Here is a 25,004-nt window from a genome sequence, read left to right as displayed (position 1 = left end):
CCACGCCCCCCGACCCACCCTCATCCCATCCATCATCCTCATTTCCTTCACCTTCATCTTCATCCTCACCATCCTCCTCCTCCTCCTCCTCTCCCCCTCCCGCCCCCGGCCGCGCCTGCGCGATCGCCGCCCCGCCCAGCCCCGCTCGGCCCGCACCTGGGTGCCCCTCGCCCACAGATTCGGAGGTGAAGAGGAAGGTGCCCTCCTCGATGAACACCTCGTGGAAACCGTTCAGTTGCCCGTTCATGGCGGCGCGATGGGCGGCGACAGGCGGAAGGGGAGAGCACGAAAGCACAGGAGCGACAAAACCCGAGCGCGGTAGCGATGGACTGAACGCGGCCCCTACCGCGCCGCCTCTAGTTATAGCCTCCTCGCCCCGCCCCGCTGCTGCTCCCAGCCAATGGCGAACGGAATACGGGCCATGGGGGCGGGGGGCCAGAACCACTGCAGTCGGGTAGGGGGAGCACGTTACGTAACGCGGAGCTGGAGATCAATGTCTGGGGCTGCCCGTAGCGCCCCACTGCCAGCAGAGCACTTACCCGAGTTAAACCGCCGGTCAGACTGTGTCCTCTGCCCCGCACGGGGCAATGTTGCGGTCGCACACCGATGCCCCCGCCGTACTCCCCCGTGGTGTCCGCATGGTGCCTCTCGCGCGGCCCGGCGGCTCGAGGCGCGCGGCAGCGCACGCATGCGCCCGGCGACGGAGTGGAGTGCGCATGCGCAGTGTACGGCCCGCGGGCAGCGAGGACGGCCCCGCCCCCCCCGCCGCCATCTTGCGCAGACCGGCGTCGCCATTGTGCGACCTCGGGCCCGCCGGCACCGACCCCGGCCCAGCCCGGCCCCGCCATGGCCCCTGCCCCCGGCCGCAACCGATCCCGCGGCTATCCCCAGCACTGCGGTCCGGCGGGGCGGGCCTGAGCCCGGGCACGGCCCTGATGGTGCCCACAGCCGTTAGAGCCACTTGACGCCTGATGCAACCGGCGCCCGGTGTTGCCAGTGCAGGAGCCGGCCCGGCTGAGGCTCCCCCCGCCACGGCCTCCGGGCCCGGCTCGGAGCACCCCCGTATCCAGCTGCTGCATCCAGGGCTCGGCGGGAGCTCGCACAGAACCCAGATGGCCAGGACAGAGGGACACCCAGGAGTGACAGAGCCACAGACAGACAGACAGACAGACAGACGGGAGGGATGGAGATGTGGCCCCCACACAGCCAGAACCGTCTGACAAACGCGCACACTCCCGTTTGCTGCCCGCTGTCCGTGCCCGGCCCGGACGGACACACAGACACCGTTCAGACAGACACCCCGTGCGCGGGACGGACACACAAACGCTCCTGTGCTGGGCCAGGACAGACAGACACCTCCGTGGCTGGACAGACGGACAGAGCCGGCCATGTGCTCCCGGGAGGCGGGGCCTTGGGACACGCCCCGCCCACCGAACATTTGCATAGTGGGCGGTGCTTATCCCTCGGTACCGGGGGGGTCCCGACGCCCCCTCCCAACACCCCTTCCCCCCTCACCACTGGAGCCGGTCTGGATTTTTGTAAAAAATGGTTTATGGGTTCCATTTTTGTATAAAACGTGCGGGCGGCCGAGCCACTCGCCCACCCCCAGCTGCCGCCCCACAGCCCGCGGTGTGTCCTACTCAGAATCTAAACCCATCCCAATGCTTCCTCTACAGTCAATCCTCTATGCTCTTCCTGTCAACTATTCCTTAAAAAAATCCCTCGTATCCCCGAGATGTTCCTGTGCCAGGTACAGTACGATGACGGGGGGATCCGGTGCCGCGCTCCCTCTACGCCGTTTTCTGCTGTCCCTTCTTTCCAATCAGAGACTTGTGGATGTGGGGAATGACACCTGCAGAAAGGAGGGGGAGAAATCCTGTCAAGTCACCTGCAGAATTCCCGAGAAACTCCACGATTCCCCATTTTGCGATCCCCCCGAGCGTGAATCCAGGCAAGCAGCGAGCCCACGTGCTGGTGCCAAATTCCTGCTTGCTTTCCCACACTCCCCTCCTTGCCACGACCCCCACGCCAGGTCGGAACAGGGGAACCAGGCCCACCTCCTCCGGCGATGGTGGCTTTGATCAGCGAGTCCAACTCCTCATCGCCGCGGATGGCCAGCTGCAGGTGCCGGGGCGTGATCCGCTTCACTTTGAGATCCTTGGAAGCGTTCCCGGCCAGCTCCAGCACCTGCGGGACGGCAGCAGGAGGTGGGAATGGCCAGGGCAGGGCCGGGGGGCTGCGGAGGGGGGGTCCTACCTCGGCGGTCAGGTACTCGAGGATGGCAGCGCTGTACACGGCCGCCGTGGCTCCCACGCGCCCGTGGCTGGTGGTCCGGGTCTTCAGGTGCCTGTGGATGCGGCCCACTGGGAACTGAGGGGCAATTAACAGCCTCGTTAACACCCACAGCACCCCCGGTGTGCATACCCACACGGCTGATTTGGGCTGCAACTACCCAAACAGATCACTATCCAATTTATTCATTACTAATTAATATCAATAGTAACACATGCCATAATCACATATGATATTGTTATGACATATGTATCATAAAAATGTAATTTAGTAAAGTGTATTATATCTGGTATAGCATAAAATAATTTTATTTTCATTATAATTATTACTTAGGAAATACAACTAATTACTTCTCCCAATTAACCCTCCCATCCTCTCTGTCCCACCCGACAGCAAACCCCCTCTGCAATCTCCCCATGGCTCCGTACACCTCCCAGTGCCAAAACACCCCGTTGTGACCCCAAAGCAGAGGTTTGGGGGTGCCCAGCATTCCCTGAGCCATACCTGCAGCCCGGCCCTCTGGGAGCGCGACACGGCCTTGGCCTTGGCCTTGCCGCTGTCCTTGCCCGCCTTGCCGCCAGCCTGGGGGAGAAAGGGGCCCGTTAATTAATCTAATCAGTCTCTGAATCCAAACAATCTCGTTAATTCTAAGCCAGAGGGACCTGCTGCAGGATAAGCTGGCAGCTTCCCTGGCAACTCAAGGCCTCTGAAACCACGCGGATTCAAGGGGATAAACAAGGGAGGTTTTCAGGGTGCAGCAGCTGCTCCTCACCCAGGGGTCTCATCCTGCTGCCACTATTCCCAGTATTTTCCAGAAAATGCCAAATGGGGGGGAAAACAGCCCAAAATCCCATTGTTGAGGGTTTTTTTCCCAGCAGCTGTGAGCCCAGTTTGTTTTCAGATTTGATTTCTCCACACGCCGGGCAGGGCACTGTTCCTGCACATGGGAATGGAATCCTGTGGGATTCAGGGGTAATTCCCCTCCTGCTGCAGAGTGGGAAATCACCAGGAGCCCCAGAAACGGTGGATTTAATGCAAACCACGTTGGAAGGGGTGGAAATGCCAAAGCCAAGAGTTTGGGGGTTGCTGAGTAACAAGGAAGAGAGAACACAAGTTTGCTGGGCTCTCCCATCCGCTGCCAGGAAATCCACGGATTCCAGGGACATGGGAAGACCCCATGATGTCATTAATCACTAATGAGAGCTGTTCCTAATGAAGGTGAGAGCTGTGGTTGACGCAGGAAAGTAGAGGGAGCTGCACCCTCCCCGTGGGAAAGACGTCAGCAACCCGAAATCTGCTCCAGGTAAAAAAAAACAGGGATAAGAATCCCCAAAACAAAGTTTTCCAGCCCACAGAAAGACAAGAAACAACAGCAGAGGGAGAAGGGAGCCTGAAAAAACCCTGGATACTCACAATCCCTGTTTTTCTAGAATATATTGATCCCACAGTCCCCACTCCCTCCAAAAAGGAGGAATTTTGGCTCATGGTGAGGGAGCTGAAAGGATTCAGACACCCCACGAGAGCAAGTGGAGCACATTAATCCTAAAAATAAGATATGGTTCACCTGGGAATGTCCAAGATTGGGGTTCCATCCCAGCCAGGTGGGAGTTAACACAAGGTTCAGTTCAAACATTGGAAAAAAAAAAATTAGTCACGAGGGGGCATTAATTAATCCCGAGGTGATTAAAGCAAGCAGAGGGCGCTGGGTGAGGCCACGGGGGACCCAGCAAATCCACTCTGTAGGAGTTACTTTCATCAGGAGAAAACATCACTCCACCAAACTGCTCAACTCAAGGAGGGCGTTCTGGGGGGTGGATTTGAGGGGTGGAAAGGCAGATTTATGGGAAAAAAGGGGGAGGCAAGGGGGATTTGTGGATATTTCCTTGCTCTAGGAATAAAAAGCAGCGTTGGGAAAAGCACTGGCTGTTCCCACTGCGGGCTTTTATCAGCCAGCTGTGAACTTTCCCACTGCCCCAGCAGGTTTTCCAGCTCCGAGCTGCCTGCCTGAGACATCTTCACGGGGGAGGGTTGACTACGAAGAGCAAGAAAGGTCTCGCCGTGGAAATCCTGAGGTTTGTCCCGATTTTCACCAGCTCTCCACGGGAAGTTCCCCCAGCCCAGGTGCCTCCGGCTCCCTATAGGAGTGAAGGCTCCTGGACTCCTCCCTCCCGAGGGGGCAATCCCGAGGAATTCCCTCCTCACCCTCCTGGTTGGAACCATCCTTCTGGCATCTCCATCCCTCCTCTCCACCACAGCCCCTCGCTGGGAGCACAATCCCGTGCTAAAATCCTCCCTGCCTCTGACCCGCTGCGTTCTTTGCAGGCAGGCAAACTTTTTTTTTTTTTTTTTCTCTCTTATTGCTTTAAACAGGATAAAACCCCTCCAAGCAGCAACTTCTTATCTCGTGCCGCACATTCCCAGACATCCCCGAGCACAAGTTCTTGGCGGCGGCAGCAGTTGCATAATCCATCGGTGTTTCCATTACCGCGGGGGGACCGGGGCCTCACCGCCGGCTCCGGAGCCCCCCACGGAACCCCCCCAGCCCACCTGTGGGTCCGCAGAACCCCCCAAGCCCCGTGCGGAACCTCAGAACCTCAGGTGGATGCTCGGAGAACGGCAGAACCCCCGCGGTGCTACAGAACCGCCCGAGCCCCCAAAAACGCACAGAACCCGCCTGTGGAACCACAGAACGCCCCCAGCGATCCCGCAGATCCACGGAACGCCGTAATCCACATCGCCCTGCCCGCCTTCGCTGACAGCTCCACACCCGGCTCTCCCCATTCCCCCTGCGGGGCACCGGGCTGAATGAACCCCCGGTTTCTCCCCCCGGACCGGGCCGTTTCCCCGGGAAGCGGGCTGAGCTGTATCCGCGTAACCCCGGAGCAAGCGCCGGGCGGTTGACAGAGCCAGCTCGGGCCCCTCGATAGGCGTTTCCCTCACGACAGCCGCTTCCTCCCGTCCAACCGCCCCGCAACCGGCACAAACCGCGGCCGGGGAGACACCGGCCGACAGCGCACCGCTCTGACAGCGCGGGAGGGCACCGGCGGGGCCGGGTTTGGAGGGCAGGACAAACCCCCTCCCCGGGAACCAGGCGGCAGCGGGCACGGGGCACCGGGGGAGAGCCGGGCCGGACCCAAGGTCACGGACCGGGGCCCGGCCCCCTCCCCCCGCCCGGCCTGGGCTGACAGCGGCGCCCATTGGCGGCCCCACGGGGCCCGGCTGGGCCCGGCCGCGCTGTCCTGGCCGGCCCCCCGAGTCCCGAGCAGCACTGCTGCCTCTGCCCTCACCATGGTACCGCTGCCGCCGTCCGAACCCCAAAGCCACCGCCGCGCCCGACCCGCCTCAGGAGCCGCCAGACAATGACCCGCCCGGGCGGGGGCGGCGGGCCGCGCCTCGTCGCCACCAATCACCGCCTCCCATACTAGTTTGAACATCCCGCAGTGCCCAATGGGCGAGCCGCTTCTTTTCCCGTCCATCACTGGCTCCGCCCCGCGGCTCGTTTAACGGCTGTGTTGCCTTTGCACACGGCACGCAGCGGTGCGAGGGCGGGGCGCGCTCGCGTCCCTGACGTCACCGCCCGGCGAATAGCAACAACGAGCACGGCGATGAGAGGCGGAGTTATGATGATAGACAGCTGATTGAGCCAATCGAATGCTGGTGCTGTTTCCCGCCCATTCCATCGCTCCGCCCCGCGTCGTGTTTGTGTGAGGGAGCCGGAGAGGGGGCCGGCCGTGAGGGGAGCGCGGGGGCTTGGCGGGTCCGGGAGGGCTCCGGGCTTCCCAAAGGGCTCCGGGCGCTTCGCTCCTGACGTGGTCCGGTCCTGCTCGGGGCTGAGAGGGGAGCCCGCCCGGGGACACCCAGCCCTCCGCTGCCGCTGACCCTCCGTGTGTGTCTCTGGGGCAGTACGGACATAGCGCGGCGCTGCCCCGTAGGATGAGTGAGAAGGGCAGCGGTCGTGAGGTAACACGGACCCCGCCGGCCCCGGGCCGGACTGCGGGCTGGACCCTGAGAAGCCGGAGGGTCTGTCAGTGGTGACGGCAGGGGTCAAGTGTGGCCAAAAAGCCAAAAAATTCACGGCACTGTTGGGGGGAAGAGGGCCCCTTTTCCGAGCAAACGTGTCACAGTGAATAAAGAAGTTCCGCACGACGGGCGCCCCGTTCAGCGAGCCCGAATGGAACCCGACCCTGGAGCGAGCTGAGTTTGTAAATGGAACCGGGGATTCACGAGAGAGGGTCGGTGACAGGGCAGCGTTCGGAGCTGGCGGGCCCGGGCCCCTCCGCCCGGCTGCCCCCGGCCATGGGGCGTCCTGCCTGCCGTGCCTCAGTTTCCCTCCAGCAGCGTGTGGGGCGCACGGCCCCGCGCTGTGCCCGCTCCTCGCCGCACTGCCGGGGGCTCAGGGCGGCCCCAGCCCCGCGCCCACCCCGCTCCGGGCCGGCGGAGGGCGGCACCTGTTCCTGCTCCTGCTCCCGTTCCTGATCCCCCCGGCTGTCCCGGCCTCCGTGCCAGTTTCCCTGCACTGGGCAGGGGCGAGGCGGCCCGTGCAGCCCTCGCTGCAGCTGCCGGGGGGCTCAAGGAGGCCCCCGTCCCCCTCCCTGCCCCGGCCGCACGGCTGCGAGGAGGAAGAGGAGGAGGGTGACGAAGGCGTGTGTCGCTGTCCTCCCCGGGGTGCCTGCCCTGCCCCGTCAGTTCCCCCGCAGCACCGGGCAGGGGGGTCCGCGCATCCCCCGGGCCTCGCTGCAGCTGCCGGGGAGGCTCAGGGTGCCCTCACCCCTCACGCCGCAGCTGCTCCCGGCGCCCCGGGAGTGCCGCACCTGCCGCGGGCTGCGCCCCCCCGGGCTCCATCCAGGGGCCCCCCGGCTGTCCCCGGGGCCCCTCCAGCTGTCCCCCGGGGCCGGCCGGGGGGAGCAGGAGCAGCTGCGGGGTGGGATGGGGCCGGAGGAGCCGCTCTCCCGGCCGCGGGGGTATGCGGGCCGCGGGCTCGTGTGGGGAGGAGCCGCGGGGCGCTCGGGGGTCGCAGCGGGCCCCGGTGGCGGTGGCAGTGATGGCGGTGACGGCGGCTCATGCGCAGGCGGGTCCCCGCGTGTCCTCAGATGAGCCCGAGCCCGCAGGGAGCCGCAGCGCGGGGGGCGGGGGCTGCGGCACCGCCGGTGGGGACACGGCACCGGCACGGCGGGGACACGGCACACACCCGCACGCGTGTGTGAGGGCACACGCACCTGACACGCACCGCGCCGTCGTGTGCGTGGCACGCGAGCCTCTCACGTCTGTGCACGCACACCTGGCTGAGCCACGGCACGCACACAGGCCACGCCAAACCGTGCCAGACTTACAGCCGCACACAGCAGGCAGCCGTGCGGTGACACAAATGCCTTACACACACTTTACACACACACATCCACAGCAGGCAGCCATGCGGTGGCACAAATGCCTTACACACACTTTACACACACCTCACACACGGAGCTGTGTGACACCACGCACACCTCACTGTACACACATGTTGTACTGTGCACACTCCAGCCTGGGCTGTGACACAACGTGCCTACGCCACACCAAACCTCCTCCCTCCCCACCGTGCCGGTACCTCACACCCCCAGCTCCCCCGAGTCAGGCGATCCCCTCAGGACACCCCACATTCCCTGTGCGTGCCTTCAGGACATCCTGCACGTCCCTCTAACACCGCAGGGTCACCACCCCAGCCCTCACCACCAGCTCCACCCTCCAGGCACCCCCAAGGAGCAAGTCGGGCCCGGGCTGCTTTTCATTCACTTTTCCGCATACTTTATTTGTTACAAACATACAATTCTTTAAATATAGACTGTAAAACTCCATTTGCAAAAATCTGCTACGTCAGGAGTGCTCGGAGCAGGAGGAGTTCGTCGCGTCGGCCTCGTCTGCGCTAGTGGTAACACCCAGGACCTGCCTCCGGCCCCTGGAGCCGCCCCGCCGGCCGCAGGGAAGGGACACGGGGGCCCCGGCCCCCCCGGCCGCCTAAAGTGCAGGTTTGCTTTAGTTTTTGTTTTTCTTTCATTAAAAAAATAACAGGAATAAAACTTTCTTTTTTTTTTTTTTCTCTTTTCGGCAAAGGGGACGTCACGGCGAGCGCTCGGGGAGGGAGGCGGCGCTCCCGGGATCTGCTGCTCCGAGAGGATCCGGTGCTCGGAGGAGGATCCAACATTCACAGGATCCAGTTCTCAGAGGATCCAACTCTCCGAGGAGGATCTGCTGCTTGGAGAAGAACCCAGCTCGAAGAGGTGGGTCTAGTGTTTGGAGGATCCAGCTCCCAGAGGATCCAGCTCTTGGAGGATCCAACTTGGAGGAGGATCTGGCTCCTGGAGGAGGATCTAGCACTCAGAGAAGGATCTGGAGCTCAGAGGATCCAGCTCTTGGAGGATCCAGTTCTTGAAGGATCCAGCTCTCGAAGGAGGATCGGGCACTCTGAGGATCCAGCTTTCAGAGGATACAATTCTCGGAGGACCCAGCTGCCAGCAAATCCAACCCTGGGAGCGCCTGGCTCTTGGAGGAGGATCCAGTGCTCTCCCCAGGGATGCTGTCCCAGCCCCGTGGCTGGGCTGCCCCGTGCTTGGAGCCGCTCTCAGCCGCTGCTCCGAGGCCAGAGCCCCCCGGGGGCTGCAGGCCGTGCCGTGCCGTGCCGTGCTCCTCCCCGGCCGTCCCGCCCGGATCTGCCTTCTCCCGCCAACGCCCGGCTCGGCGTGGCTCGGCCCCGGCGCCGCTGGCTCTACCGGCTCCGCGAGGATGAGGAGGGCGATGGCCTCGCCCTGCAGGAACATCTGGGAGCATCCACGGAGCCCGCTGGGATTTCCCACTGGGAATACCTGCTGAGCTCCGTGGTGCACCACCCTGCATAACCCCAGTGCTCCCTCAGCTGCTTTGTTAAAATCTTTTCCAGTTTTTTTTGCGATTTTTTTTTTTTTCCCACTTTTTGCTTTTTTTGTGAGGTCAGTGAGGGGCCTGGCTGGTTTTGTCACCAATGTGAGGAGCCGCCACTGGCACGGCCCCCCAAACCACCCCCCACTGCCCCCAAATCCGAATTTTCTTCCATATTTTTTAGGGCAAAAAGAACTGAAGCTGTTTGAACTTGCCCTGGAAGCACCACCCGCTCCAGACCCAGCCATTTGGGGTATTTTCCAGTGGGTTTTGGGGCGTTGTACAAGACTTGCAATATTCTGTCTGTACAGCCATCATCGCGTTCTCCATCGGCCCCTCTGGGGCGGCAAAGCTGGAAGTACCAGGAATTTGGGATATTTTTCCCTCTATTTGTGGATTAAAAATAAAATTAAAAAAAAAAAAAAACCAAAAAAAAAACAACCCAAAAAACAATTTGCCCGTTTTCTACAGAATTCAACCCAAAACCCAACCGAATCTGAGCTATGTACACACAGCCATGTCTATACACACAGAGATGGGAAGGGGGTTCAGGGGAGATGCCGGCGTTGTCCCGCTTTCCTGGGAAACACCCAACGCCTCCTGGGGGGCTCCAAGACAAAAAAACAACCCAAAACTGCCCCCCAAGATCCCCTCCCCCATGGCCGCTCCCCTCGCTCCAGCTGGCACCTCAAATCCCCTTTTTTCCCTATTTTTTTCTCATTTTGGCTGTTTTTTCCGCTGTCTTCCCCCGACGTGCTCTGCTCTTCCCACCCAAATGGAGCTGTGGGAGGTTGTGTCCATGGATCCAACGCTTCTCTGGCCAGGAAAGGCTCCCTGAGCCAACGCCGGGAGCTGCTTTTTTGGGTTTATTACTGGATTTTGGTGGTTTTGCCTTTTTTTTTTTTTTTTTTTTTTTTCCTCTTCCATGTATTTCTAGCCAGCTCCCCAGAGCTGGGCCGGGCCGGCAGCGATTCCGCTGCTCTCCCAGAGTAGAAATAAGGCTAAATCACCGCAATTCAGCCAAAAGAAAGAAACCCAAAGGAGAATATATATATATTTTTTTATATATATATATATATATATATATATATCTCATCCTCTTCAAAAATAAAAGGAGAGGTCCCGCGGCTGGACGCCGGTGAGTCCCGCGGAGCTGGGAGCCTTTTTCCCCCCAAATCCGTCGTCGCCGTCGTGGTTTATGGTTTTTTCTCCGTGGCAAAGAACACAGGACCAGGAGGATGGGTGGATACAGCAGGAATTCACCGGAAAGAGCTGCCTGAGGGTACAAAATACAGTACAGGACACATCGGCCATCGAGGAAGGACTATTGCTCCCGAGTGAGTGAGTGAGGGATCCGGGTCCTTTGCGACGGAGAAGGCTTAAAAACGGGATAAACGGAAGAAATTCGCTTTTAAAAATCCCTTTAAAAAGAGCGACGGCAGCGGGAGCAGCGGGAGGGGGCCGGACGGACGGACAGACGGACGGACAGCGGCGTGGGGGGTCCCCCAGGGGTCTGCAGCTGTTCCTCACTTCCCAATAAATATGGAGAGAGGGAGATGCCGGATCCGTGGTAATAAATTAAGGAGGCAGCTGATTGGGCTCCCAAAAATGGATTAAAAGGAAAAAAAAAAAAAAAGAAAAGTCCTACAAGGGGTGAAACCGTTGGAGAAGAAGAGGCAAAACTTTGGAATGAGAGCGATGGAGTTCAGAGTTATGGGAAAACGGGGTGAAAAACCGGAATTCTGTACAGGGGCAGTGAGGGAGTGAAAAAGAATTTAAAAAAAAAAAAAGACTATTTGAGAGTGGAAAAATGTGTTTAATAGGAGGTGGCTGGAGGGACCAGGCGGCGCCAGGGCCGGGCCCAGGGGGGCAAAAAAAAAAGACAAAAGGAGGCAAAAAATAACAATAAACCTCCAAAATCCACCCCCAAGGTGCCGGGGCCGGGCGGGGCCACGGATTTGGGGCCGGAAAATCCAATTTGGGTGAAGGCAAGGGGCGGATTCCGGCGGGTCCTGGTGAAACGGGGCCGGAGGCGCCTTATTTGGAGAGAAGGGGAAGATGGTTCGCCCCGTCGAGTTTTTCCTTGTGCTTTGTGCCGGCGCCTCCCCCTTCCCGGCGGGAAACGGGGAGGGGGGGAAAAACGGTCAGAAATCGGCAAAACCGAGGAAATCTTCCCTAATTGTCAGGGAGCCGCCAGCTCGGGGCGGGTGCCAGTTCGGGCGCCTGGAGTTTGCATCCCGGGGAAAAAAAAAAACAAAAAAAAAAAACCCAAAAAAAAACCCCCCAAAAAAAAAAATGGGGGAAAAAGGAAAAAAAAAAAAAAAAAAAAACCCCAAAAAAAAAAAAAAATCCAAAAAGAAACCCCCCGAAAAAAGAATCGTGGAAAGAGGAAAATAGGAAAAAAAAAAAAAAAAAAAAAAAAAAAAAAAAAAAAAAAAAAGGAAAATGAAGGGAAAATCACAAGCCGAGGGAACGGCCGTTGGTCCAAGGTGCCTCCGCTGCCCCCCCCACCCCCGCCGCTCGGCTCCGGGGCCCTCCCGTGCTGGTTTGGATGGGGGGCACCGGGAGGGGAGGGGGCTGCGGGTGACCCCCGTCCCCCCCCCAAAGCAGCGAGTCCTGGGGTCCGGGGGTCCCACGGTGGGAGCCGGGGAGGGGGCGGGGGGGCAGCGGCACGGTCGGGCCGGTTTCTCTCTCTCCGGTGGCGGCAGGAGGGGGGGGCGTGGGGGCTCGGGGACCCCCGTGCCCCACCCTCGCCCCGGGGCTCGGGGGGGGGGGGGGGGGGCCGGCGTCGGGGTCGAGGGCTGGGGGGATCGGCTCAGTCGTCGTCCACGTCGTCGCCGTCGGAGTCGTCACCGGCGCCGCTGCCGCTGCCGGGTCCCGGCGGGCCGGCGCGCCGGTCGTAGAGCTTGTCCCGCTGGCGCTCCTGGATGTCGCGCATCTCCTCGGCGTAGCGGCAGAAGGCGCCGCCGAACTTGGCCCAGGCCTTGTAGGGGACGGTGATGGCGTTGCGGTAGGACGGCTTCACCTCGCTGACCCGCAGGAACACCCCGTACTTGTTGCAGCCCACGTCGAAGAAGAAGCGCTTGGAGTCCACGGTGATGGACGTGCCCTCGGGCAGCTCCCCGTAGAGCCCCCCGCCGCCCGGGCCGCCGCCGCCGGGGCCGCCCAGCTCGTCCTCCTCGCCGCCGTAGTCGTCGATGAGCTTGGCCAGGGCGTCGCGGAACTCGATGAGGCCCTGGGCGGGCAGCGCGATGGTCTGGCCGCTCTGCAGCCCGGGGGGGCCTCCCGCGAACCCCCCCGGGCCGCCGGGGCCGCGGTTCACGGTCTGGCGGATGCGCAGGAAGCGCCCGCGCTGGTTCTCCTTCAGATCCATGTAGTACTTGCGGTTCTCCCGCACCAGGAACTCGCTCTTGAGGGCGCGGCGGGGCCCGGCGCCGTCCTCGCCCGGCGGCCCCGCGGCCTGGGCCAGCTGCTCGGGGCTGGACGGGCCCAGCTGCGCGTAGTGCTCGATGAAGTCGCCCAGGTAGTCGCGGAACTCGGCGGCCACGGCCATGGAGAGCGTGAGGCGGCTCTTGGAGCCGCCCGCGCCCACCTCGGCGATCTTGAGGAAGCGGCCCTTGGCGTTCTGCTTCACGTCCAGGTAGAAGCGCTTGTTCTGGATGTCCAGCCGCTTGGACGCCAGCTCCTGCGTCTCCTGCTCGGGGCCGGCCGCGCCGGCCCCCCCCGCCCCGCCGCGGGCGGTCCCGAACCCGCCGCCGCCGCCGCGCTCGCTGCCGCTGTCCCCGTCCGCCATCTTGTCCGCCCGCCCCGCGCGCCGCCCGCTTCCGGCCCCGCTGCGACACCGCTGACGTCACCGCCGCACCGCCGCCGTCACGTGCGCCGGGGGCCCCGCCCGCCGCGTCCCCGCGCGCCCCCGGAGAAGCTCCGCCCCCCTCCAGGCCCCGCCCCGAAGCCCCCTACCCTCCAATGCCATCGCTCCGAGTCCCGCCTCCAGCTGTCAGTCACCGTCGCCACACCTCCTATTGGTCGCTGGGTCCGAGCCCCGCCCCGCAGCCCCCTCCCCTCCATTGAGCGCAGCGCTCTGCTGCCGGGCTGTCAGTCACGGCCACAGCCGGCTCCTATTGGTCAATGCAGCCCAGGGTCCCGCCCACCTCGGATGTCAGTCACAGACACCGGCAGCTCCTATTGGTCCCTGAAGCCCCGCCCCCAGCTCCTCCCTTCATTGAGCGCAGATTCCCGCCCTTCCCTGCTGTCAGTCACAGCCTCTCACAACCCCCATTGGCTCATGATGCCCCAGGCCCCACCCCCAGCTGTCTCTCACCACCCCTATTGGCCGGTGAGGCTCACAGCTCCGCCCCCTCCAGCCGGGGATGCATGACGTCATGGCCAGCCAGCGTGACATCATCGATGACATCATGGCTGGTCAGTGGCACTGGGGCCACACTTTGGACGGGCAACGGGCAACCTCCGACCGAGCCCTGAGCTGGGCCTGGCGGGCAGAACCCACCAGAACCCGCCGGAACCTTCCAGAACCCGCCCTGTCCCCAGGCTGGGATGAGCTGCCCAAGGGGAGTCCTCGAGTCTGGTCCATGGCCACCCCTAAGGGACACCCCGGGACCCCTCAGGGTCTCTGGGGATCCCCTGGGAACCCTCAGGGACCCCCTGTGGCCACCCGGGACCCTCTGGGCATTCCCTGGTGGTCTCTCCCCAGGATCAGCGCCCTGGGACCCTCCCAGCCCGCAGGGGTGACACCCGTGGGACAGGCCAGCACAGTGTGAGGGGACACTCAGCCCCGGGGGTCCCCTGTGTGTGTGGGGGGGCTGTGTGACCCACCCAGCCCCCCTCGGTGCTCAGGGGCTCCTGGAGCCCAGAGGGGACAAAGCAGCCACGGGACCCACTCGGGGTTCCCCCCCAGTCCCAGGGCAGAGGCACAATGAGATGGGGTCCCCCCACCCCAAACGCCACCCCCAGGCCACGGTGTCCCCCTCAGAGCCCCCCCGTCCCCTCCCACCCACGGTGACACCCCCACAGCCCGAGCCCCCCAGCACAGACACAGCCAGGCTCTCCACACAACCTCTTTATGGGGGGATCTGGGGGGTCAACGGGACCCCGGGGAGGGGAGCGAGGGGGACCCCAGCCCCTCAGCGGGGCAGCTCGTGGGGGAGCAGTTTGGGGGTCCCAGAGCCCCCTGAGTGGGGCAGCTCGTGGGGGAGCAGTTTGGGTCGGGGGTCCCTCAGTGGGGCAGCTCGTGGGGGATCAGTTTGTAGTGGGCACCGCAGGAGGGGCAGCGCTGGGCCTCGCCCTTGTGCAGCCAGAACCAAACCACGTAGCTGTTGTCCTCCTCACCTGGGGGGACAGGGACAGCGTGGGACAGAGGGATGGGGACAGAGGGACAGGGACAGAGGGACATGCATGGGGGACACAGAGGGAGTGGTGGGACAGGGACAGCATGGGACAGAGGGACAGGGACAGAGGGACAGGGGGACGTGCATGGGGGACAGGGACGGTGTGGGACAGGGACAGCATGGGACAGAGGGACAGGGACAGAGGGACAGGGGGACGTGCATGGGGGACAGGGACGGTGTGGGACAGGGACAGCATGGGACAGAGGGACAGGGACAGAGGGACAGGGGGACGTGCATGGGGGACAGGGACGGTGTGGGACAGGGACAGCATGGGACAGAGGGACAGGGACAGAGGGACAGGGGGACGTGCATGGGGGACAGGGACGGTGTGGGACAGGGACAGCATGGGACAGAGGGACAGGGACAGAGGGACAGGGGGACGTGCATGGGGGACAGGGACGGTGTGGGACAGGGACAGCATGGGACAGAGGGACAGGGACAGAGGGACAGGGGGACGTGCATGGGGGACAGGGACGGTGTGGGACAGGGACAGCATGGGACAGAGGGACAGGGACAGAGGGACAGGGGGACGTGCATGGGGGACAGGGACGGTGTGGGACAGGGACAGCATGGGACAGAGGGACAGGGACAGAGGGACAGGGGGACGTGCATGGGGGACAGGGACGGTGTGGGACAGGGACAGCATGGGACAGAGGGACAGGGACAGAGGGACAGGGGGACGTGCATGGGGGACAGGGACGGTGTGGGACAGGGACAGCATGGGACAGAGGGACAGGGACAGAGGGACAGGGGGACGTGCATGGGGGACAGGGACGGTGTGGGACAGGGACAGCATGGGACAGAGGGACAGGGACAGAGGGACAGGGGGACGTGCATGGGGGACAGGGACGGTGTGGGACAGGGACAGCATGGGACAGAGGGACAGGGACAGAGGGACAGGGGGACGTGCATGGGGGACAGGGACGGTGTGGGACAGGGACAGCATGGGACAGAGGGACAGGGACAGAGGGACAGGGGGACGTGCATGGGGGACAGGGACGGTGTGGGACAGGGACAGCATGGGACAGAGGGACAGGGACAGAGGGACAGGGGGACGTGCATGGGGGACAGGGACGGTGTGGGACAGGGACAGCATGGGACAGAGGGACAGGGACAGAGGGACAGGGGGACGTGCATGGGGGACAGGGACGGTGTGGGACAGGGACAGCATGGGACAGAGGGACAGGGACAGAGGGACAGGGGGACGTGCATGGGGGACAGGGACGGTGTGGGACAGGGACAGCATGGGACAGAGGGACAGGGACAGAGGGACAGGGGGACGTGCATGGGGGACAGGGACGGTGTGGGACAGGGACAGCATGGGACAGAGGGACAGGGACAGAGGGACAGGGGGACGTGCATGGGGGACAGGGACGGTGTGGGACAGGGACAGCATGGGACAGAGGGACAGGGACAGAGGGACAGGGGGACGTGCATGGGGGACAGGGACGGTGTGGGACAGGGACAGCATGGGACAGAGGGACAGGGACAGAGGGACAGGGGGACGTGCATGGGGGACAGGGACGGTGTGGGACAGGGACAGCATGGGACAGAGGGACAGGGACAGAGGGACAGGGGGACGTGCATGGGGGACAGGGACGGTGTGGGACAGGGACAGCATGGGACAGAGGGACAGGGACAGAGGGACAGGGGGACGTGCATGGGGGACAGGGACGGTGTGGGACAGGGGGTGTGGGACAGGGACAGCATGGGACAGAGGGACAGGGACAGAGGGACAGGGACAGAGGGACAGGGACAGAGGGATGGGGGGACGTGCATGGGGGACAGGGACAGAGGGACAGGGACGGTGTGGGACAGAGCACAACGACAGAAGGGGACGGACAAACGGACAGGAATGGACACACGAACAGCGCGGACAGGTGCAGGTGGGAGGATGGACACAGGGACGGGGGGGATGGACGGACACACGGACGGGTGGACACGGGGATGAGCAGACACACGGACACTGGGAGGGTCACACGGACAGGAAAGGGACAGACACAGGGACACGGGGATGGTCAGACACATGGACACAGGGACAGACGGACACAGGGATGGTCAGACGCACGGACAGATGGACACAGAGACACAGGGACACAGGCACAGGACAGACGGACACAGGGATGGTCAGACACATGGACACAGGGACAGACGGACACAGGGACACAGGCACAGGACAGACAGACACAGGGATGGTCAGACACAGGGACAGAGGGACAGACTGACACAGGGGCACGGGGACAGGACAGATGGACACGGGGACAGACGGACACACAGACACGGGGACAGACGGACACAGGGATGGTCAGACGCACGGACAGATGGACACAGAGACACAGGGACACAGGCACAGGACAGACGGACACAGGGATGGTCAGACACATGGACACAGGGACAGACGGACACAGGGACACAGGGACAGGACAGACGGACACGGGGATGGTCAGACACAGGGACAGAGGGACACAGAGACACAGGCACAGGACAGACAGACACAGGGATGGTCAGACACAGGGACAGAGGGACAGACTGACACAGGGGCACGGGCACAGGACAGACAGACACAGGGATGGTCAGACACAGGGACAGAGGGACAGACTGACACAGGGGCACGGGCACAGGACAGATGGACACGGGGACAGACAGACACACAGACACGGGGACAGGACAGACACACAGACACGGGGACAGACGGACACAGGGCACTCACAGACGCAGCCCACGATGCGCTTGCTGGACACGGAGGGCACGAGGTTCGGGTCCTCCCTGGTGCCCGCGTAGCGCTTGGGCCGGAACATGCTGTACGGGTCCTGCGGGCACCGGGGCTCTGAGCGCCCCCCGAACCCCCCAGGGCAGCCAGCCCAAACCCGGCATCCCCAGCTCCACCCCGAGACACCCTGTGCCCGACCCCCCCCAGCCCCGGGACCCTCCAAGGGCACCAAACTGGGACCTCCCTCCAGATGGCCCCGGCACCCCCAAACCCCCCGGGACGCCCCGATCTCCTCACCCCTGACCCCACCCCCGCCAAAGGCACCGAAACCCTGAAATAACCCGAGCCCCTCACCACCCCCCGAGCCCCCCGCGGCTCCCCCGGGCACCATCCGCCAATCCCTGCCCCTCCAAGGGCAGCCGAACCCCGAAACCGCCCCGGAGCCCCCCGCATCCCCTGAGCCACCCCCGACCCCAGCCCCGGCTCCCCCGGCACTCACCAGCCCCTTGTTCATGGCCTTCATCACCTTCCGCTCCAACCCGGTCGCCTGCTCCTCATCGCTGGCCAGGTTCCCTGCGGGGCGCCGTCACACCGGGGCTGCACACACCGCGCCCCGCTCCCCCCCGCTCCTTCCCCCGCTCTCCCCCCCGTCTCCCCGCTCCCCCGTCCCCGCTCACCGGGCACGCTGAGGTGGCGGGCGGGCGGGGCGCGGGCGGACGCCGCGGGCAGGAGCCGCAGGGCCGCGCTCACCCGCAGTAACCTTGAGGCCATGGCGGCGAGACTGGCGGCACTTCCGGCACGGGCGGAAGCGGAAGTGACGTTGGGCGGGACGGCGGGACCGACAGAGGCAGCGGCGCGCCGCCACCGGAGCCACGCCCACAGCCACAGAGCCCCGCCCCTGACTGTGGCCCCGCCCCTGATAATGACCACGCCCCTGCGGGTGGCCCCTCCTCTCCCCGTGGTGGCCCCGCCCTTTTATGTGGCCACGCCCCCCCGAGCGGGTCCGGTGGTCCCGGGGGGGGGCTGAGATTTTGGATGGGAGATGGGACCCCGAGGGGACAGGAGCAATCCTGGGGGACAGGGACACTCTGGGGACAGGGACACTGAGGGCAGGGACAGTTCTGGGGGGACAGGGACACCCTGGGGGGACAGGGACAATGTCCCCGGGGCCATGGCGATGGGACACCTCAGCACTGGGGGGGCACTGGGGGTTCCCTGGAGGTGACAGCGACACCCCCGGGGGGCACAGCGCCGATGTCCCCAGGCTGCGGGACAACCCCCCCCGGGGGGTGGGGACACCCCCCCGCCCTCCCTGCCTCAGTTTCCCCTCCCCGCGCTGCTTACTCATGGCCATCGATGCCATCGATCCCCCGGCCCGGGGGGGCACAACGGAACCTTCCCCCCGCCCCCGTTTCGGGGCCCGCTCCGGTGGCACCGTCCCGCTGTGACCCCGACACCCGCGGGAGCCGCGGGGAGCGGGGGAAGCGCCCCCGAACCCCCTCCCCAAAAACAAAACAAAAAACCCCAAAACTTTCTTTGGGAAAGTGCAGAAACCACGGGAGGGCCGGGTGCCAGGGGAGGAGGAGGAGGAGGAGGAGGAGGAAGAGGAGGAGGAGGGCAGGACGGGCACAGCACCGCCCGCGCTCCCGCAGCTCCGGCAGAGCCCCGCAGGCTTTGGGGGACCCCCGGCGCCCCCCGGAGCCCCCCGGGGCCATGGGCATCCAGGGCATGGAGCTGTGCGCCGTGGCCGTGCTCATCCTCCTCTTCATCGCCGTGCTCAAGCAGTTCGGCATCCTGGAGCCCATCTCTGCCGAAGGTACCCCCGCCGCCCCCAGCCCCAATTAACCCCGATCGGTGATTAATTGGTTAATGAGGGCTCAGCCCCAGCGCTCCGCGAGCTCCCGGGCCGGGCAGCAGGAGCGGGGTCGGGTTTGGGGTCCCCTCGGGAGGGTTTGGGGGGAAGGGTAGATGGGGATTGGGGCTGGGGGGAGCGGGCAGGGAGCCCAACCCCCCCTGCAGCCCCTCCGGGCGGGGGGACCCACGAGACCGCCCCAAAACACCGGGAATGGGGACCCCCAGAGACCCCCAAATACCTGGGAATGGGGACCCTCACCCCAAAACACCAGGGATGGGGACCCCCGAGACCGCCCCAAAACACCGGGAATGGGGACCCCCAGAGACCCCCAAATACCTGGGAATGGGGACCCTCACCCCAGAGACCCCCCAAAACCCGGGGATGGGGACCCCCACCCCAAAACACCAGGGATGGAGATACTCACCCTAGAGACCCCCCCAAACACCAGGGATGGGGTCCCCCATCCCCGAGATCTCCCCCCCACCCCGTTAACCCCCAGGAGCGGGCAGCGGGGACCCCCAGTGACCCCCAAACCTCCCCAGGGTGGGCCGGGAGGGCTCTGAGCTGGCGCTGACCCCAACAAGCCCCCCGAGGTGGGGGTCACGACCCCACAGTGACCCCCGAACCCCCTGAGATTGGGCACAGGGACCCCCCAAGGCCCCCCCAGGTCCCCTCGCACCCCGAGCTGGGGGTCACCCTTGGGAACGCTCCGGGCTCGCAGCCCCGTCCCAAAATCGCTGAGCAGGGGCTCCCCGAGCTGCAATTATTAATGAAGCATCATTTATTAATTACCTTCCGCCGGGCCGGGCGGCCAAGAGGCGGCTCGGGAACGTTCGGAGCCTTGGGAATGCGGGGAAAGCCCCGGGACGCGACACCCGCCGTGTCCGGGGTCACCGGGGAGCTCCGGGACCACCGGGCCGGGTTTGGGGGGAAAGGAGGGGGGTCTTTGGGGGTTTTGGGGCACAGGGGGTGTCTCTAAGGGGTTTTTCCCCGAGTGGGTTTGGGGTGCAGGGGGTCTCTAAGGGGCTCTTTGGGGTGTCCCCAAGGGGGTCTTTGGGGGTTTGGGGTGAAGGGGTGTCCCAAAGGGGGTTTTGCAGGTGGATTTGGGGTGCAGGGGGTGCCCCTAAGGGGGTCTTTGGGAGTCTGGGGCACAGGGGGGTCTCTAAGGGGGTTTTCCCTAAGTGGGCTTGGAGCACGGGGAGCGTTCCTAAGGGGGTCTTTAGTGCGCAGGGGGGGGGCCCCTAAGGGTTTTTTCCCGGTGGATTGGGGATGCAGGGTGTTCCTAAGGGGGTTTTTGGGTGTTTTGGGGCACAGGGGGGTCTCTAAGGGGGTTTTCCCTAAGTGGGCTTGGAGCACGGGGAGCGTTCCTAAGGGGGTCTTTAGGGTGCAGGGGGGGGGTCCCTAAGGGTTTTTTCCCGGTGGATTTGGGGTGCAGGTTGTTCCTAAGGTGGTCTTTGAGTGTTTTGGGGCGCAGGGGGGGTCCCTAAGAGGGTTTTTCCCGGGGTCTCCCCCCGCAGACAGCGGCGATGCCGACGTGGAGCTGCCGAGCGCCCGGCACCATCCCGAGGGGCTGGAGCAGCTGCTGGCTCGCACCAAGTTCACCAAGCCGGAGCTGCAGTCGCTCTACCGAGGCTTCAAGAGCGTGAGTCGGGGCTCCCCGCACCCCAAAGCCGCGTCCCCCCGCGTCCCCCGGGGTCACCGGCGCCGCTCCCTCGGCAGGAATGCCCCAGCGGCCTCGTGGATGAGGAGACCTTCACGCTCATCTACTCGCGCTTCTTCCCCCGAGGCGGTGAGTCGGGGGTCCCCAAAGCCCCCGGGTGAAGGGGGGGACACCGGGGAAGCGGGCAGTCACCGTGCCGTCCCCGCAGACGCCAGCTCCTACGCCCACTTCTTGTTCGACGCCTTCGACGCCGACCGCAACGGGGCTCTCTGCTTCCAGGTGGGAATTCCGGGTGGGAACGGCGGTGCCAGCAGCGTGATTCATCACATCCTTCCTCCCCTCCTCCTCCTCCTCCTCCTCCTCTCCCCTCCCCGGCTGTGGCCGGACTCTCCGGGATAAAAATACCGGGATCAATAGGGGCTGAATCCCTGGGGCGCCCCGGGATCGATGCGGCGGCGGCGGGGGGCGGGGGGATGGCCGGGGTGAGGGTCCCTCCCGCCGCCCCCTCCCAGGATTTCGCCGTGGGGCTCTCGGTGCTGCTGCGGGGCACGGAGCAGCAGAAGCTGAGGTGGACCTTCGACCTCTACGACGTGAACAAGGACGGCTGCGTCAGCAAGGAGGTGACAGTTGGGGACAGCGGGGGGGCTGGCGGGGTGGAGACGGGCAGAGGGGGAGCTGCCAGCGCCCTGTGTCCCCCCAGGACATGCTGCAGATCATGAAAGCCATCTATGCCATGATGGGCCGCTGCACCGAGCCCGCCCCGGGGGCCAGCGCGCCCGCCCAGCACGTGGAGCTGTTCTTCCAGGTGAGGCTGTCCCCGTGTCCCCAAGGCCACCCCCGGGGCCGCCCCGCGGAGCCCCGCTGAGCCCCGGCCGCTGCCTTGCAGAAGATGGACAGGAACGGGGACGGCGTGGTGACCTTCGAGGAGTTCCTGGCCACGTGCCAGGAGGTGAGGGGGGCTCGGGGGCACCCTCCTCATCCTCCTCCTCCTCGTTCTGTCCCGAAATGACGCGCTGGGGACACGGTGGGAGAGGAGGGACAGCAGGAGAGGCACGGGAGCTGGGGCTGGGAGGAGGATTTGGGCAGGCAGGAGGGCTGTGGTGGGATGTGTGGGATGCTGGGGACAGGGAAAGGGTGACAAGAGGAGGGGGCTCAGAGGGGCGTCTCCGCTCTCTCCCTGCCCAGGACAAGGACATCATGAGCTCCATGCAGATCTTCCACAGCGTGCTCTAGAGCCTGCCCCCGCCGGAGTTTTTCTGCTGTTTCGGACAAGCAGGAGGCAGGAGAAATGCAGCAAGTGGCTCCCAGAGACGGGACAGGACAAGGACAAAGACAAGGACAAGGACGATGCCACCAGAGCCCCCGGGCACGGTGCTGCCACCCGCCAGCCTGACCCATTTTGGGGGGCTGAGCCTCCCCTCGACGCGGACCCCCCCCCCCCCCCGCGCGGGGGGNCGGCCCCGGCCCCCCCCCCCCCCGGCAGTGCAGGGACCTGGAACAGCACAAACCCGACCCCAGGGGGGACCCCGGGACGTGGGGACCCTCAGAGATGGGACCCCCGGGTGGGGTCTCCATGTGGGATGGAGCCCCCAGACGCCAACCCAAGCACAGCCCCTGCTGCCCCAGCAGCGTGGGGAGGGCGATTTTGTAATAAACCAAACGGTGACGGTTCAGGGCTGAAATGGACTCGGGGGGACGTGAGAGGCGCGCGGTGTCCCGGTCCCGTTCCCCGTGCCTCTTCCAGGCCCATTCCAGGTCCCGTTCCCAGTCCCAGTCTTGTTCTCTCTCTCTTTCCCAGCCCCGTTCTCGGTCCCGGTCCCTCTCCCATTCCCGGTCTCAGTCTCGTTCCCTCTCTCATTCCCGGTCCCGGTTCTATTCCCAGTCCCGTTCCCCTTCCCTCTCCCAGTCCCATTCTCATTCCCGGTCTCAGTCTCGTTCCCTCTCTCATTCCCGGTCCCGGCTCCATTCCCAGTCCCGTTCTTATTCCCTCTCTCATTCCCATTCCCGGTCCCGGTCCCATTCCCATTCCCTCTCTCATTCCCAGCCCCATTCTCAGTCCCGGTCCCGGTCCCTCTCCCATTCCCGGTCTCAGTCTCGTTCCCTCTCTCATTCCCAGTCCCGTTCTTATCCCCTCTCTCATTCCCATTCCCGGTCCCGGTCCCTCTCTCATTCCCAGCCCCGTTCTCAGTCCCGGTCCCGGTCCCTCTCCCATTCCCGGTCTCAGTCTCGTTCCCTCTCTCATTCCCGGTCCCGGCTCCATTCCCCTTCCCGTTCTTATCCCCTCTCTCATTCCCATTCCCGGTCCCGGTCCCTCTCTCATTCCCGTTCCCTTTCCCTTTCCCGTTCCCGCTCCCGCGGCCCCGCCCCCTGCACCCTCTCCTCTCATTGGCTCTCATTGAATATTTGGCACCGCCCCCTGCGCCATCCCATTGGACAGCCCGAATGGGGCGGGGTCTCGGCGCGGCGACCTTCAGGGGGGCGGGGGCGGCACGTGACGGGGCGGGGCCGGGCCCGCAGCGCCTCCTGGCGGAGCGGGGGAGCGGTCGTGTGTGAGACCCCCGGGACTGGGGGGGGGCGGGAACGGGGGGGACCCCTGGGAACGGGAGAATGGGGAACGGGGGAATGCCCGGGAATGGGGGGACCTCTGGGAACGGGGGGGATCCCTGGGAACGGGGGGGGCTGGGAACGGGGGAATGCCCGGGAATGGGGGGTCTGGGACTGGGAGATAACCCTGGGAACGGGGGAATGCCCGGGAACAGGGGGGACCCCCGGGAGCGGGGTGTCTGAGAACGGGGGGGATCCCTGGGAACGGGGGAATGCCCGGGATCGGGGGGATCTGGGATTGGGGGGGATCCCCTGGATCGGGGCTGGGGGGATTGTGGCGTCGGTGGAGAATCCCTTGGGACCGGACTGAGCGGGTGAGAAACGGGGGTGACCCCCGGATCCTGTGCAGGACCGGGGGGGAATCCCTGGGACCGAGCGGAATCGGGGCGGGGGGAGCGTGCAGGGCCCGGGAGCGCATCCCGGGGGGGCTGCGGGGGTTGCGGGGATCCCGGGGCCGCGGTTCAGCCGAGCCCGGCGCCGCAGGCGATGCGCGGGGCGCTGCGGCTGGTGCGGTTCCGGGGGGCCGCGGGCGGGGGGCCCCGGCTCGGGCTGGAGGAGGCGCCCGGGGGGGACCTGGTGGATCTGAGCGCGGCCGAGCCGGAGCTGCCCCGGTCCATGCGGGAATTCCTGGAGATCGGCCCCCGCGGGCTGGAGCTCGCCCAGAGGTGGGTGAGGCCAAGGGTGACCCCCAAAGAAAGTGGGGGACCCCCAAAGGAGGTGGGGGACCCCCAAAGGTGGGCGATCCCCAAAGGTGGGTGCTGCAAGTCCGGCTCCCCCCCAGCGGTGGAGAAAAGGGAGCCCCAAAATCGGGGGTATCCTCAGGGATCCCCACAGGAGCCGCCACCCAAATCTGCTTGCTGCCTCGGATGACCCCAAATGGGTCACCCCCAGCAGCTGGCCCCCCAAAAACGTGGGCACTCCAAGCCACGGGTGACCCCCCTATGATGTGTGACCCCCAAGAGAGCCTGACCCCAACCAGGGGGTCCCCTCAGCTGCGGATATCCCTAAAAGGATCCCTAAAATGCAGCTGAAGACCCCCCAGAGGGGTGCCCCCGAGTGTCCCCAAGGCGGGTGACCCCCGTGTGGACGCGGACGTGTCCCCGCAGAGCGCTGCAGTCGGGGCAGCACCGCGTGCCCCGGGGGGCTGCACGGCTGCTGGCACCCCTGGGGGACCCCCAGAAGGTGATCTGCGTGGGGCTCAACTACCACGACCACTGCCAGGAGCAGGCTGCCAAGGTGCCCAAGGAGCCCCTCATCTTCAGCAAGTTCCCCAGCGCCATCGCCGGCCCCTTCGATGACATCGTGCACCCCCAGGACACCAGCGTGGGTACCCCGGTGTGTCCCCACCCCCGGGACAGCCCCCCGGGGATGGCCCTCCCAGCCCCTCTGTCCCCGCAGGAGCTGGACTGGGAGGTGGAGCTGGCTGCTGTCATCGGGAAGAGGGGGCGGCACATCCAGGTACCCTGCCCCTGCCTCGGGGAGTGTCCCCTGAGTGTGCCCTGGGAGTGTCCCCTGAGTGTGCCCTGAGTGTCCCCGCCTCGGGGAGTGTCCCCTAGGAGTGTCCCCTGGGAGTGTCACCTGAGTGTCCCC

The 25,004-nt window shown here is 64.7% G+C and overlaps 6 protein-coding genes across 8 annotated transcripts in view; 2 read left to right on the top strand and 4 right to left on the bottom strand.

The window, feature by feature from the left end:
- The window catches only part of MAT2A (methionine adenosyltransferase 2A), a 5,060-nt gene extending 4,250 nt beyond the window's left edge, over positions 1–810 (bottom strand). The window contains exons 1-2 of the mRNA XM_041424674.1: positions 540–810; positions 157–444 (exon numbers count right to left, since the gene is read on the bottom strand). Of these exons, the coding sequence (XP_041280608.1) occupies positions 157–444; positions 540–795 (544 nt within the window). The 5' untranslated portion in view covers positions 796–810. The remainder of the gene's footprint in view (positions 1–156; positions 445–539) is intronic.
- A 723-nt stretch (positions 811–1,533) lies between these two features.
- LOC121346682 (histone H2A.V) lies at positions 1,534–5,783 on the bottom strand. Of its 2 annotated transcripts, XM_041424699.1 has the most exons (5): positions 5,580–5,783; positions 2,797–2,874; positions 2,257–2,370; positions 2,058–2,187; positions 1,534–1,852 (listed from the first exon to the last, which is right to left on the bottom strand). In XM_041424699.1, exons 1-5 carry the CDS (start codon positions 5,766–5,768, stop codon positions 1,791–1,793), a joined length of 573 nt encoding a protein of 190 aa, XP_041280633.1. In that variant the 5' UTR covers positions 5,769–5,783; the 3' UTR covers positions 1,534–1,790. The 2 variants fall into 2 exon arrangements, with proteins under 2 accessions (XP_041280633.1, XP_041280632.1); XM_041424698.1 differs by having other exon boundaries at positions 2,058–2,370.
- A 5,815-nt stretch (positions 5,784–11,598) lies between these two features.
- PURB (purine rich element binding protein B) lies at positions 11,599–12,988 on the bottom strand. The gene has a single exon (XM_041424687.1). It carries the CDS (start codon positions 12,971–12,973, stop codon positions 11,996–11,998), a length of 978 nt encoding a protein of 325 aa, XP_041280621.1. The 5' UTR covers positions 12,974–12,988; the 3' UTR covers positions 11,599–11,995.
- Positions 12,989–14,242: 1,254 nt separating this feature from the next.
- LOC121346687 (cytochrome c oxidase subunit 5B, mitochondrial) lies at positions 14,243–18,132 on the bottom strand. The gene is made up of 4 exons (XM_041424706.1): positions 17,973–18,132; positions 17,795–17,868; positions 17,296–17,395; positions 14,243–14,526 (listed from the first exon to the last, which is right to left on the bottom strand). Exons 1-4 carry the CDS (start codon positions 18,064–18,066, stop codon positions 14,414–14,416), a joined length of 381 nt encoding a protein of 126 aa, XP_041280640.1. The 5' UTR covers positions 18,067–18,132; the 3' UTR covers positions 14,243–14,413.
- An 876-nt stretch (positions 18,133–19,008) lies between these two features.
- Positions 19,009–22,241, top strand: LOC121346681 (calsenilin-like). The gene is made up of 8 exons (XM_041424697.1): positions 19,009–19,111; positions 20,668–20,792; positions 20,870–20,939; positions 21,019–21,089; positions 21,323–21,430; positions 21,511–21,615; positions 21,697–21,759; positions 21,996–22,241. The coding sequence occupies exons 1-8, from the start codon at positions 19,009–19,011 to the stop codon at positions 22,041–22,043; spliced, it is 693 nt and encodes a 230-aa protein (XP_041280631.1). The 3' UTR covers positions 22,044–22,241.
- A 1,052-nt stretch (positions 22,242–23,293) lies between these two features.
- LOC121346679 (fumarylacetoacetate hydrolase domain-containing protein 2-like) overlaps positions 23,294–25,004 on the top strand; it is a 3,060-nt gene continuing 1,349 nt past the window's right edge. Inside the window, exons 1-4 of one of the 2 annotated variants that reach the window (XM_041424693.1) lie at positions 23,294–23,359; positions 23,898–24,079; positions 24,521–24,737; positions 24,813–24,872. In XM_041424693.1, coding sequence (XP_041280627.1) covers positions 23,901–24,079; positions 24,521–24,737; positions 24,813–24,872 — 456 coding nt within the window. In that variant the 5' untranslated portion in view covers positions 23,294–23,359; positions 23,898–23,900. The remainder of the gene's footprint in view (positions 23,360–23,897; positions 24,080–24,520; positions 24,738–24,812; positions 24,873–25,004) is intronic. The other variant, XM_041424692.1, reaches the window with a different exon arrangement.

The sequence above is a fragment of the Onychostruthus taczanowskii genome, unplaced genomic scaffold, assembly GCF_017590055.1.
Source record: "Onychostruthus taczanowskii isolate IOZ18803 unplaced genomic scaffold, ASM1759005v1 scaffold84, whole genome shotgun sequence".
Lineage (NCBI taxonomy): Eukaryota > Metazoa > Chordata > Aves > Passeriformes > Passeridae > Onychostruthus > Onychostruthus taczanowskii.
The sequence above is the reverse complement of the archived record's forward strand: the minus strand, read 5'-3'. Positions and strand labels throughout refer to the sequence as shown.

What these genes read in the sequence shown, in the direction of transcription:
- LOC121346681 (XM_041424697.1), top strand. Translation starts at nt 19,009, where the DNA reads ATGGGCATCCAGGGCATGGAGCTGTGCGCCGTGGCCGTGCTCATCCTC. An exon ending in TCTACCGAGGCTTCAAGAGC is followed by an intron (nt 20,793 to 20,869) that starts GTGAGTCGGGGC and finishes CTCCCTCGGCAG; the next exon opens with GAATGCCCCAGCGGCCTCGT. An exon ending in TCCTGGCCACGTGCCAGGAG is followed by an intron (nt 21,760 to 21,995) that starts GTGAGGGGGGCT and finishes CTCCCTGCCCAG; the next exon opens with GACAAGGACATCATGAGCTC.
- LOC121346682 (XM_041424698.1), bottom strand. Translation starts at nt 5,768, where the DNA reads ATGGACGGGAAAAGAAGCGGCTCGCCCATTGGGCACTGCGGGATGTTC. An exon ending in ACGGCGGCAGCGGTACCATG is followed by an intron (nt 2,875 to 5,579) that starts GTGAGGGCAGAG and finishes TTTCTCCCCCAG; the next exon opens with GCTGGCGGCAAGGCGGGCAA. An exon ending in AGCCACCATCGCCGGAGGAG is followed by an intron (nt 1,853 to 2,057) that starts GTGGGCCTGGTT and finishes TCCTTTCTGCAG; the next exon opens with GTGTCATTCCCCACATCCAC.
- PURB (XM_041424687.1), bottom strand. Translation starts at nt 12,973, where the DNA reads ATGGCGGACGGGGACAGCGGCAGCGAGCGCGGCGGCGGCGGCGGGTTC.
- LOC121346687 (XM_041424706.1), bottom strand. Translation starts at nt 18,066, where the DNA reads ATGGCCTCAAGGTTACTGCGGGTGAGCGCGGCCCTGCGGCTCCTGCCC. An exon ending in AGGCCATGAACAAGGGGCTG is followed by an intron (nt 17,396 to 17,794) that starts GTGAGTGCCGGG and finishes CGGTGCCCGCAG; the next exon opens with GACCCGTACAGCATGTTCCG. An exon ending in GCGCATCGTGGGCTGCGTCT is followed by an intron (nt 14,527 to 17,295) that starts GTGAGTGCCCTG and finishes CTGTCCCCCCAG; the next exon opens with GTGAGGAGGACAACAGCTAC.